Source organism: Anolis carolinensis, chromosome 4, assembly GCF_035594765.1.
Source record: "Anolis carolinensis isolate JA03-04 chromosome 4, rAnoCar3.1.pri, whole genome shotgun sequence".
Lineage (NCBI taxonomy): Eukaryota > Metazoa > Chordata > Lepidosauria > Squamata > Dactyloidae > Anolis > Anolis carolinensis.
The window spans coordinates 212,816,101-212,829,236 of NC_085844.1; the positions used below are offsets into that span (position 1 = coordinate 212,816,101).

Here is a 13,136-nt window from a genome sequence, read left to right on the forward strand (position 1 = left end):
ACCAGTTGCACCATAGTCCGGCCCTTGGAACTTTGTCAGAAATAATGCTTAACCACAGCATCCAAACTATCTTGTTTAATCTGCTTTCTTCTTGATGAGTGCCTTCAAGTCATTTCTGATTTATGGGAATCCTAAAGTGAACCTATCATAGGGTTTTCTTGGCAAGAGGAGTTTTTCCATTGCCTTTATCTATAGTCTAGAGAGTGTGACTTCTTCAGGTCATCACTGGGTTTCCATGGCTGAGTGGAGACTTTATGCCTGATCTCCTAAAGTTTTAATCCAACATTCATGTATGTTTCTTCTCTATCAATCAAATATGCAGGAACTCAGTACCCCAAGGTATGCAGATTTTGCAATGTGCATCCTACAGATCAAGAAGGTTTTTATAAGAGAACTATACAATTTCAGAAATTTTCATTTGCCTTATTGTTGGTTCTTTTCTGAACGTGTTCATACTTAGCTTTGAAAGGATAATGTTGCGGGTAAAAAGTATCCTAAAAAAGCAATTGCTACTGGCACTATTACAAGCAAGACGTTGGAGCCTCACCCACAATACGGCCAGTCCCTGATTCCAGTACTAAAATGCCCCAAACCTCCGGTAGTTTACACCAGTTAACATCAATAGTAAAACGTTAAAGGCTAACAAGCATATGCCAAAGAAAGCACAACACTAGACTGTTGTTATTTTCTTTTGCTACAACATTGTCAACAATCCAGGAACATATGCTTTAGGAAATATATTTTATTATCAACCCTGTTCAGTAAAATATTCTCCACCTCCTATATGTGAGTCCATTACAGATGCTCATTGAAACTCCCTCCCATTTAGTAAGAAAGACTGGCACCGTTCTCTACAGAGTAGAATTTCATTACATTTTATATATCTTGCAGTTAATCGGTGCATTTCAATTTACCTTTGTTAATTATGATTTCCATACAAAAAAGTAAGTCTGTAAAAATCTAAAAGTACAACCGTTTTATTTTTCTTGCAACAGAATAACATAACTACTAGCCTCTCATTTGTAATTCAATTTCAGGTGCAACCAGGTCCCTCTGTGCCAGTTAATGTTTAGATAGAAATTGGTTTGCTAATATTGGCATTGTGGCTTAGTCCACACCTGGGGAAAATGGTACACAAATTCCTAATACATAATTCTTTGAGGAGGGAGCAGGTATTGCTTTATTTCCAAACAAACAAACAACAAACACCCTGACAACATCAATACAGGATTTGACCTTTTCTTTTAAAGGATCTCCATTGTACTTATACATGGATTTAAAACCTGATGATAAAGATAGGGGATTTCTGCTTGGACCCCTGTCCTTTGACCTGTGGGGTCCCACAAGGTTCTATTCTATCCTCCATGCTCTTTAACATCTACATGAAACTGCTGGACGAGGTCATCCGGAGTTTTGGAGTTTGGTGCCATCTCTACGTAGTTGACACCCAATTCTACTACTCTTTTCCACCAAATTCCAAGGAAGCCCCTTGGATCCTAGACTAGAGCCTGGTGGCCACTGTGATAGGCTGGATGAGGGCTAACAAGCTGAAGCTTAATCCTGACAAGACAGAGTTCCTCCTGGTCAGTTGCTCGGCAGATCGGGGTATAGGATGGCAACCTGTGCTTGATGGGGCTACACTTTCCCTAAGGACACAGGTCCACAGTCTGAGGGTCCTTCTGGACTCAGTGCTGATGATTGATGCCAGGTGTCAGCGCTGGCTGGGAGGGCCTTTGCACAATTAAAGCTTGTGCGCCAGCTGTGGCTATACCTTGAGAAATCTCACTTGACTATGGTGGTCCACACCTTAGTTACCTCCAGGTTGGACTACTGTAATGCACTCTACATGGGGCTGCCTTTGAAGATGGCCCGGAATCTGCAGTTAGTGCAAAGGTCAGCAACCAGATTGTTAACTGGAGCGAATTACAGTGAGTGGTCAACCCTTCTGTTCAAACACCTCCACTGGCTGCCGATAAGTTTCCAGTCTCAATTCAAGATGCAGATTATCACATATAAAACCCTAAATGGTTCAGGACCTGCCTATCTTTGTGACTGCATCTCCCCCTATGAACCTGCACAATCTCTAAGATCTTCTGGGGAGGCTCTCCTCTAACCAGAGATATTGTGTCCTACTTCATATTGCCCTCTGTCCCTAATCCAGCTTCTGCACTTTATCCATCAGCCCTGTCCTTGCAACTGATTTGCACCAGCCCACCCACACGAGCTCAGAATTTGTTTACTACTCAGGCCATGGGTGGTTTGCTCAATGGTTGTTTTATACTATGTTATGTTATGTTGTGGTTGTTTTATACTTTTTTTTTGATGTTGTTTTATGAATTTTAGTGCGTTATATTTTAACTATGTTGATTGGGCTTGTTCCCATGTAAGCTGCCCCAAATCCCTTTAGGGAAATGGAGGTGGGATACAAAAATAAAGTTGTTGTTGTTATTGTTGTTATTATTCATCTTTGCCTCTAACTTTGCCTTCAGTGATCACTCGGGCTTTATTTCCTGGAGTATGGACTGGTTTGATCTTCCCGCGGTCTAAGGCATTCTCCAAATTTTGCTCTACCGCCACAGTTCAAAAGCATCTATCTTCCTTCACTCAGCCTTCCTGATGGTCCAATTCTCACATCCATTGCTTACTACAGGGAATACCATTGCTTTAACTATGCAGACCTTCGTTGCCAGTGTGGTGTCTCTACTCCTCATTATTTGATCAAGATTGGCCATTGCTCTCCTCCCAAGAAGTAAACATCTTCTGTTTTTCTAGCTGCAATCTGCGAATGCAGTCATCCTTGCGCCTATAAAAGCAAAGTCTGTCACTGCCTCCACGTTTTCTCCCTCTATTTGCCGGTTATCAATCAGTCTGGTTGCCATCATCTTGGTTTTATTGATGTTTAACTGCAACCTAGCTTTTGCGCTTTCTTCTTTCACCTTGGTGATAAGGCTCCTCAGCTCCTCTTTGCTTTCAGCCATCAGAGTGGTATCATCTGCACATCTAAGGTTGTTGATGTTTCTTCCAGCAATTTTAATTCCAGCCTTGGATTCATCAAGCCCCGCATGTCGCATGATGTGTTCTGCCTACAAGTCGAATAGGGAGGATGAGAGTATATGCTAAACTATGCAGATTCTGTAATTGGCATTCCATCGTCCAGAAAAGTTTACTGCACAATTTCAAAGATTTCCCTGTGCCTTGAAAACCTTTGCCAGTTTTCAATAGAGTGACAAGGTCCCTTCGCTCCTACACTATAGAATTAATGCAGTTGGGCACCTCTGTAACAGCCATGATTCAATGCTATGGAATGATGGAAACTATGGCAGGGGGTTGGACTGGATGGCCCATGAGGTCTCTTCCAACTCTTCTATGATTCTATGTGTTGTTGAAGGCTTTCATGGCCAGGATCACAGGGTTGTTGTATGTTTTCTGGGCTGTATGGCCATGTTCTAGAAGTATTCTATCCTGACGTTTCGCTCGCATAGATGTGGGCGAAACGTCAGGAGAGAATACTTCTAGAATATACAGCTCAGAAAACATACAACAACCCGATGGAAACTAGTTCTACAAGGCCTTGAGCCTTCTCTGCCAAAGAGTGCTGTGCCTCAAGGAACAACAACTTCCAGGACTGCATACCTTTAAGCCATGGCAAGTTAAAGTGGTGCCAATGCTAAAATAGAGGTAGACCCTGAGAGACATCCTCACTTCGACTGTGTGGAAAACTGCCCCAAGGCTGGACGGGGAGGTGCTGAATGCGCAGCTTGGAGGGCGAGAGGCAGAAGCGGAGGGAGGCAGCTGCCGGGCGGCTATTCCTGTCTCCCCCGCCCAGACAGGTGGGCCAGGGCCCCAGAAGCCAAGAAGGGGCGGACAGAGGGTTGGGGGTGGGCAAGGCGCCCATAAAGCGCCCCTCCTCCGCCCCAGGAGCGAGATCCGTCCAGGCAGGGAGAGCGCAACGACCAGGGTCCCCGGTTCCCTCCGCAGGTGCGCCGTCGCCACTTCGGAGCCGCAGAAAGAGGAGCCCCGCAGGATCCCTCCATGTCCGAGACCGAGGCGCCCACGGAGGCCCCGCCGGCCGCTCCCTCGGAGGCCCCGGCGGAACCGGCTCCGGCTCCAGCTCCCGAACCAGCCAAGGTGGAGCCAGCCCCGGAGCCGCCCCCTGTTGCGCCCGCAGCCCCGGAGCCAACCCGGGAACCAGTCCCGAAGAAGAAGCCCAGAGAAGGTGAGGCAGGACGGCGGGGAAGCGGAGGCACGGCTCGGGGGAAGACCTTCGCCCGCCCGACGTTCAACGGAAGCGGATCCAGACATCTATAACAGGCATGGGCAAAGGTGGGCCCTACAGGTGTTTTGGAGTTCAACTCCCACAAGTCCTAACAGCCTCAGGCCCTTTCCTTTCCCCCCTCAGCCGCTTAAGCGAGGAGAAGGAGGAGAAGGAGATGCTTAAGCGGCTGAGGGGCAAAAGGAAGGGGCCTGAGGCTGTTAGGACTTGTGGGAGTTGAACTCCAAAACACCCGGAGGACCCACCTTTGCCGATACCTGCTGTAGACTTAAATCCAATTATTGGTCTCTACTAGAACAACTCCATTGAACTGATGAGGATTTAGTATGTCAACAATAGGTTTGTCAGTTCTCTTGTTTCAATTGGCATCTTCTGTCCCAGGCTTGACAACTGCATTTAGCCCACTGTTTCTGAGTCTCAAGTGAATAGTGAAAGACAGAAAACAGCAAGAAATGGACAAGGAAGATCAGATTTTTCCACAGTTTTAACTCCAATTGCAATGTGATCCCTTTTCCAGGAGGGACACTTCTCCATGTAGTACCTGGCTCAACCTGCCAGGGGTTGTTTGAGCATGTCTTTTTTAAATTGTGCCAGAAGCGACTTGAGAACATACTGCAAGTTGCTTCAGGTGTGAGAGAATTGGCTGTCTACAGAGATATTGCCCAGGGGACAGCTGGATGTGTTGCCATCCTGTTGGGAGGCTCACTCCATCTTGTGGATTTGAATGGCCAACCTTCAGGTCAGCAACCCAACCTTCAAGTCAGTAGTTCAGCCGGCACAAGGGTTTAACCCATGGCGCCACCGCAGCTCTTTGAGCATGTAGGAAAGCACTATATCTACTTTTAGAAAAGAAATAGTTACATACCAAGCAAGCAATGTCAGTGTGCTCCATGTGGCCATCTCCCCCCTTCCCAAAACACCAGCATATTCAGTTGAAGAAGTGAAAATGTTTCTGTATTCATAGAGTTGCACGCATTCAATGAGACAAACATTGGAAGTGGGATTCCCTATTACATAGAAGCCCCAAAATGTTTCTTGCTCCATGTGAGTGTGCATAAGAACTCTTTCTGTGCAGTCATTGTCTTTAAGTTCACTTAAAGAACCCACCTCTTGCTGAGACACCCAAGAAAGGTGTGCTTTGTCTGAAATGGGATTTTTCATCATGGCCACAAACTCTAAAATACAGCTAGACCTTTTTTTCCTTATGATATGGGCAAGCCCTAGTGTGCAGTGTAACAATCAGCAATATTTTAATTTGTTTTAAGTGTTTTACATTTTCGGGTTTTAAGTGATAAATGTTTTAGGTTGTTGTGAGTTTTCCAGGCCATATCGCCATGTTCCAGAAGCATTCTCTCCTGATGTTTCACCCATATCTATGGCAGGCTTCCTCAGAGGTTGTGAGGTTTGTTGGAAACTAGGCAAGGGAGATTTACAGTATATATCTGTGGAATGTCCAGGGTGGGAGAAAAAACTCTTGTCTGTTTGAGGAAAGTGTGAATGTTGCAGTTGATCACCTTGAATAGCACTGAATAGCCTTGCAGCATCAAAGCTTGGCTGCTTCCTTGGCAACACTCAAACTTGCCTCAAACAGACAAGAGTTCTTTCTCCCACCCTGGACACTCCACAGATATATAAACCCTACTTGCCCAGTTTCCAGCAGACCTCACAACCTCTGAGGATGCCTGCCATAGATGTGGGCGAAACGTCAGGAGAGAATGCTTCTGGAACATGGCCATACAGCCCAGACAACTCACAGCAAGCCAGTGATTCCAGCCATGAAAGCTTTTGACAACACAATAAATGTTTTAATTTATATTTAGCCTTTTAAATGTTATCACTATCATATTGTCTTAATGTATTTTTATCATATGCAGCCCTGTTATCTTAGGATATAGGACAGGAGATATCTACAGATAGATAGGTAGATAGATAGATAGATAGATAGATAGATAGATAGATAGATAGATATCAGTGTATTGATAGGAGTAGAAAATGTCTTATTTATGCCTTTGCATTTGTGGTGGCAGGAGGTCCCGGTGCCCCCATGAATCTGAAATTGGATGATGTGAATGACGATTCTGTGACTTTGACATGGGACGCACCAGAGAATGTGGGTCCTGCCGGCCTGGATGGATACCTGGTGGAATACTGCAAAGATGGAAGTAGGAATGGGATTTAATCTCTTGTAAGCATGGAAAGCTGCATGTGCCAAAGTGGGAAATTGCATACTAGGGATTGCTTCTTTCTCTGTTTTTCCATCAAGTTACAATATAGAGTGGGGTGGGATCAGGTGGCTTTCATGCAACAGTTTACATTCCCTTGGCTTTCATCCTCCATCCAAGGAGTAGTTAAGGTTTCTAGTAAAGCTTAAAATGCTTGAAAGATTATGTAGTGATCCTGCCAGATGTGTAACCCGTCCTGAGTCCCCTCGGGAAGAAGGGCGGGGTAGAAATATCGGAAAGAAGGAAAGAAAGAAATGTCCATTTTTATCTTCTAAGATGAGTCAGAAACTTGAGGCCTCTTCTGACAATGCTCTAATGAGCCCCAGACAGTGTAGCTAATGTCTGGAATGATGGGAACTGTAGTCCACCAACAGGTCCACAGGTTTACCCAGGTTGCCTGTTACAAATGCTCCGAGGTGCAAAACTGTTTCACAAATGTCAGGAGTGAAACGCCGCCCTGAGTCCCTCCGGGTGAGAAGGGCGGGATAGAAATATTTGAAATAAATAAATAAATAAATAAATGTGGCCCCTCCCAGTTGGTGCTTCTGTGCAACTGCTGAGCAACACAACTTGTGCACTGGTGTAGGAAGCACAACATGTGCTAGGGAATTATTCAAAGAGGAGAAGCAACTTCCCAACTAGGAAATGACAGCTCTCATTCTTATATATAGTAACAGGACAAGAAGAGAAGTAGCTTTCCCAATTTCCAAGCAGAGGCAGTTTTCTAAGTTTTCTAAATTGTGAAGTGGGTTGAAGAGGAATTGCTTTTTCTCTACACAGTCTGATCATGGGTGGGAATTACCTGACCCTTCAGTTGTTGGACTACAACTTCCAGCAGCCCTAGCTATCACAGCCAATGGTGAGGAATGCTGGGAGTTGCAGTTTAACAGCTTCTGGAGGGCCTCATGATAACAACTGGTCTATAATGTTTTATAGCTTGAATTCATTGCAAAGGAATAGTAAATACCAGTTCATGAGGCTACCATAGATGTCTCTGCTGAGAAATGCTTTTCAGTGCATAAAATTATAGAAAGATAAGGACAACAAAACTTCACATTACAAAAAAAAAATCTTACAGAGGCCATATAATCTAATGTTAAAAACCTGGATAGTATGAAATGCTAGATTGTATTCCAACTGATAGTCCCAATTAGAATCAACTTATTGCATTAACTGACCTTATTTATTAAGTTTGTTGCTATTCAAGGGATCTACTTTGGTGGAAATAACTGTTGGACTTAAGCCTAAAGTTGTGAGCAATTTGGATTATAATAATTTGGATAATATTATAGCCAGAATAGGTGGTGTGGGTTTTCTTTACAAGATTCGTTTTACATCATGAATATGTTATAATTATCATAAATATTAGTTGAAAGCTGCTGCATTCCTCTGTCATTGTTGACATCCATATTGATGACAATATGGACATAACCATGTTATTCATTTTTACTCTGAAAACTTAATATATTTAAGTGATTGGATTATGTGTTATGTCTGGTGAGCTACAGCCGGCTGTATAAAGTCTCATAAATTATTTTGTGTTTAGCACTTTTTGTTCACAAATGACATTCTGTATTCCCAATTGTTTGTTGAATATTTAATTTGAAGCAGCTTCGACTTGCATGAATGAATTATCATGTATTTATGACATCTCTGCTACATGGGGCATTTGGAGAATTGTTGCCAAAGGCTGCAGCCTGATCACATTGCCTCAACATTTAGAAGACAGTTGAATTAAATTAGAATGGTCTTTTCTAGTGTTTTGTAAAAGTGTTGATCTTGAGCCACTTCCTACCTGCATAGCACAGAAATTACAAAAAAGAATACTCCAAGGAGAAACATTAAGAAAATAATGTGCTGTCCAAATGTAGGTAGACTGAATGCAAGAATGACCATTGACTTTAAATATTTTGAAGGAGAGAGCAAGTCTCAAATTTGGTTAGATATAAGCAAGTAATGGCTTTGTTTTGAAACAGTCCCAATGTACATATGTTCCGTTGGTAGTAAATCCCTGCTCGGTGGGGTTTGTTTTGAAGTATGTTTACCTAGCAATGCTCATCCAGTGTGGTTTAGTGGTTTGAAGAATGAATTCGAATCTTTGTTGTCCATTGAATATATTTTCACAACAATCATTTATTACAGAACGGTGTCTTCTAAATATATGCCTTATTTGTCTCCTATTTTTGCTCTAGCCACAAACTGGGTGGCTGCCAACAACAAGCCCTTCCTTTCTACCCGTTATGTTATCCGCAATCTAACATCCGGAGATAAACTCCATATTCGTGTGACATCAGCAAAGGGTGATGCCATAAGTGATCCAGCAACCCTGGAGCAGCCTGTCCTGGTCAGAGAAATTCTTGGTATGTATGGTCAATGCATGAAATACTAACAAAACATGGACAATAGCAGCAATCATTCAAATGAGCCAAAATGGTAGAACCTATCTCAAAACAGAATTCCTAAGACCTTCTAGTTCAGAAATTTAAGGTAAAGGTAAAGATTTTCCCTTGGCATTAAGTCTAGTCGAGTCCGACTTTGGAGGTAGGTGCTCATCTCCATTTCTAAGCTGAAGAGCCGGCGTTGTCCCTAGATGTCTCCTAGGTCATGTGGCTGGCATGACTGCATGGAGTGCTGTTACCTCCCCACCATCACAGTACCTATTGATCTACTCACAAAGAAAGCCATTTAAAAAACCTTCATGATAACAAGTATAAAACAATTTAAATCCTTACTTTTTAAAAAGTGCTTGGTTTCTAGTCCTTGTAGAAAATTATTAACATTCCATTCAAATGAAAATGAATGACAAGTATTTCACCATATAACAATCAAACCAGTTTATGTAGAAATGTACAATTGTAGTTTAGAAGTCAAACAATACTTGCATGAACTGGTTTTAGTGTTGTCTATCACCCACCCTGTATGATCATCCCTAAGTCATGAACCAGACTGTGATGTTTTCTTTTCCCCACATAATGAGCATGGAGGTTCTTCCATTACTCACTACAGGGTAATGTAGTCACTCACTCTGAAAACTGACTTCCACTTTTTGCTCTTTATTGTTTTTTCAATCAGAATCAAAACAAAACACAAATCATACAAAAGAATGTACTCCTAGAGGTTATTATGCTCTTTCTATGAATGCTTTAGAGTAGCTTGGAGCAATACTACTCCTTAGTCTTTTTTGTGTTGTCAAAGGCTTTTGTGGCTGGAATCACAGGGTTGCTGTGAGTTTTCCGGGCTGTAAGCCAAGTTCCAGAAGCATCCTCTCCTGACATTTCACCCACTTCTATGGCAGGCATAATCAGAGGTTGCGATGTCTGTTGGAAACTAGGACAGTAAATAAAGAACAACACTCTGAAAGGGGAATTACAGACATGAAACAATCAGTGCCAGCTAACACCTCTCAACAAAGGATTCCCCCAGGCAGGAATCAGCCAGGCTTTTCAATGCTAATCAAGGTGATTAATTGCAACATTCACACTTGCCTCCAACAGACAAGATTTCTTTCTCCCACCCTAGACAATCCACAGATATATAAACATCACTTGCCTAGTTTCCAACAGACTTAATAACCTCTGAGGATGCCTGCCATGGATGTGGGCGAAACGTCAGGAAATAATGCTGTATGAACCTGAGCAAATTTTCGGATCGTCTGGAGAGAGCTTTTGTCTGTCCCGCCATAATTGCTGGTATGGTTAGTGAAAACATATGGGAAAGCCTTTTCTGGAGCTTCTTCCACAATGTAGACCTCCATTTCATTATAAGATGGATTGGATCCCTTTTTGCTCTCTTTTTACTAGTGATGTTTTATTTCAACAAGCCTTCAGTTTTTTACTGTGTGTATCAGAAGGATTTTTCAGTGGGTGTTCTGTATGTTTGATTTAAATGTAATTTAAACTGTTTTACATTTTTAATATGGTAATTTATTTAATGGTTTTTAAACTTTTGTACCAATTACTTTCAACCTACATTCTGTTTACGCCATAAGGCACCTTGGGTGCCATATTGAGGGAAAAGCAGGATATAAATTAAAAATTAAATAGGTTGAAATGTATACTTGTAGCTCTCTAGCTCTAGGGTGCTCTCGTGTTCCTGGAAACATAATATAAATAACATTTCCAGGAATCCTTCCAGAGTGCTATAGCCTGTTGGAGAAACAGTATTCCATATTAGCTTGATTTTGGATACAAGAAAGACTTGGAAGGAAAGAAGGTAGGTTATGAGGGCCTAGGGGCAACTGCAGGCCCGGTTGGTTTTTTCAGGGCCTTTTAGGAAATATGAATGTTAAGAAATATTAATGGTACACATAGCAAAAATGTATACTCTCCAGTCCACCAATAGTCATTGTAATAAATTACCCAGGGATTTGAAAAATGAGCAGCACAAGGAACAATTATTTCTTCATTTGAGCTGATGTTCCAAGAGGTGTTTTAAATGGGTACAGGTTGAAAAAAGATTTAACTAATGCACTGTGAGATTATCTTTAATAACTAAAACAACAAATGGGTGTTGCTACTGCATTTCTTGCACCATGAATATGCTGGGCAAATGCATGTCCCAGCTGTTGTGGCCAATGCTGCAGCATCTTTAAATCTTTATTTCATGGGCCCATTATGTCTACTGTTGGAAACTATCATCATGTTTCATCGAACACAACCTGTTCTACAGAATAACAGCACAATCCTATACATGGCTATTCAGAAGTACTGTAAATGTGTTTATTTTAGTGGTACTCACTTCCAGATAAGTGTACATAAAAGTCAACTTTATGTTCCCTTTGAGGATGAGATTACTTTCTACTGAAAACGTGTTATATTTACAAAGGACACACACATATATTTTAAAATGATGGGTAGAGGTAGGGATACAAAGCGGAGTCTGATAGTTCTGTTGAGATCCTGGCGGCTTTCCATATTCTTGCTTCAGCATTTGTTAGCATACAGCAAAACGTGCAAAATATTGCATCACAAAAGTGAGAGCAATAGCAGCCCAATCTGAAATTTCTGGGCATATTGCAAACAATCACATGAGCTGCTTTAGAGATAGTGTGTTCTTTGTACTCTTAATTCTATCTAGTTTTGTAGCAAATGTCATTGATCAGAGTGCTTTATATGTTTTAGGAGATACATGGGAATTAGATCTATCAGTTGGGATGAAAAAGAATGATGTACAAGATAATAAATGAACAAGGCAGCTTTTCCACTGCTGCATGTTACTTTCTTCCATACAAACTATTAATGGTGCAAGAGTTATAGTTTCCCCCTCCTCGATCGTTAGACCTATTAATTTCATTTCAAGCTATAGCCAGGGTCTATATGACTTTGACTGCATCTTATGAATGAGAAGATATCAGGACCATCCCTGTGATGTAATAAACAGGTATTTTGTGTAGAGTATGAAATCCTTAAACCTTGTATAGCTTGGACAGAAGGATCATGATTCAGACTAACCTAATTTCCCCTGATGAAGAGGACTTATTTTTAGATGAACCTGTTGATGGAAAACGATGAAAGTTGATGATGAGCATCATTTTCCACCAGTTGATCTGTAAAAGGGTGTTACAGTTGAGCATGTAAGCATGCTGTCTGTCAGCATGGACTGTAGCTGAGTTTATGGAAGAGCTGCCTTCCATATTTGTGTAGCACTGCCGGGAGGTGAGGAAAGAGTGGAGCCATCAGCACATCTGCTACTGTTTTGTAGACAGTCCTTTTTAACATGGATCTCAATGAGTGTAATGCAGTATCACATTTAAAGTATTGGCGGTATTTCACTGGCATTTGTTCTATCAGAGCTGAGCAGAGTGTCCTAATACTGCTCAACTCATGTCGCATAGCTATATTTGAGTGCTTGTATGTGGAGATAGCTGCAAGTATATTGGTTTATTACCAAAAAATATTCACAATGTTTTACTGGCAGAGATCAAATTTGATGTTATATTCTCACTAAATTCATAATTCCAACACTGCTCCATGTTATAAAATGCATATATGTGGTAGACATCTTGACAGTGACATCCTAATTAAGTCATAAAAACAATTGAGGTAAGAGGCTAGACCTTAATTAGTAGACCTTAATTAGTAGTCATAAGCTTTTGTTGTCTGTGAGAATCCCAATTCAAGTGCAAAAGCACTATTATTTGGCAGACATGTTTAAAAGACTGCAGTCAGAAGACATCATGTATATTCTTCAGATTCTATATTGTAGACCAAAAGTTTCCATACACTTTATGTTGATGATACACTTTTTAGACTTGCATTATTTCACAACACACAGTAATAAGTTTTATTACAAAACTGGAGGTTAAACCAATCCCTTATAAGAGATACGGACACATACATAAATTGTATTAACAAAATGTAATGGAGACAGATTAGTCTACAACAGAGCTTTTCAAACTGTGTGTAAAAATATAAATGAAAGGTTTTCATGAGATATGTTGTGACATATCTCATGAAAACCTTTCATTTATATTTTTAAAGATATATGATTTGTAAGATAATGACATAGATGTCCAAGTTTTTTGTCATTTCTCATTAGGTTTGCATGACACATCTACACACAGTTTGAAAAGCTCTGTTGTAGATTAATCTTCCTACCAAATTGTTATAATTACCACAACACATTAACTAGTGTTTGACACA

The 13,136-nt window shown here is 41.3% G+C and overlaps 1 protein-coding gene across 1 annotated transcript in view; it reads left to right on the top strand.

Annotated features, from left to right (window-relative positions):
* The first annotated feature begins 3,843 nt into the window (after nucleotides 1-3,843).
* The window catches only part of mybph (myosin binding protein H), a 34,034-nt gene continuing 24,741 nt past the window's right edge, over nucleotides 3,844-13,136 (top strand). Inside the window, exons 1-3 of the mRNA XM_062978737.1 lie at nucleotides 3,844-4,216; nucleotides 6,301-6,435; nucleotides 8,688-8,855. Coding sequence (XP_062834807.1) covers nucleotides 4,033-4,216; nucleotides 6,301-6,435; nucleotides 8,688-8,855 — 487 coding nt within the window. The 5' untranslated portion in view covers nucleotides 3,844-4,032. The remainder of the gene's footprint in view (nucleotides 4,217-6,300; nucleotides 6,436-8,687; nucleotides 8,856-13,136) is intronic.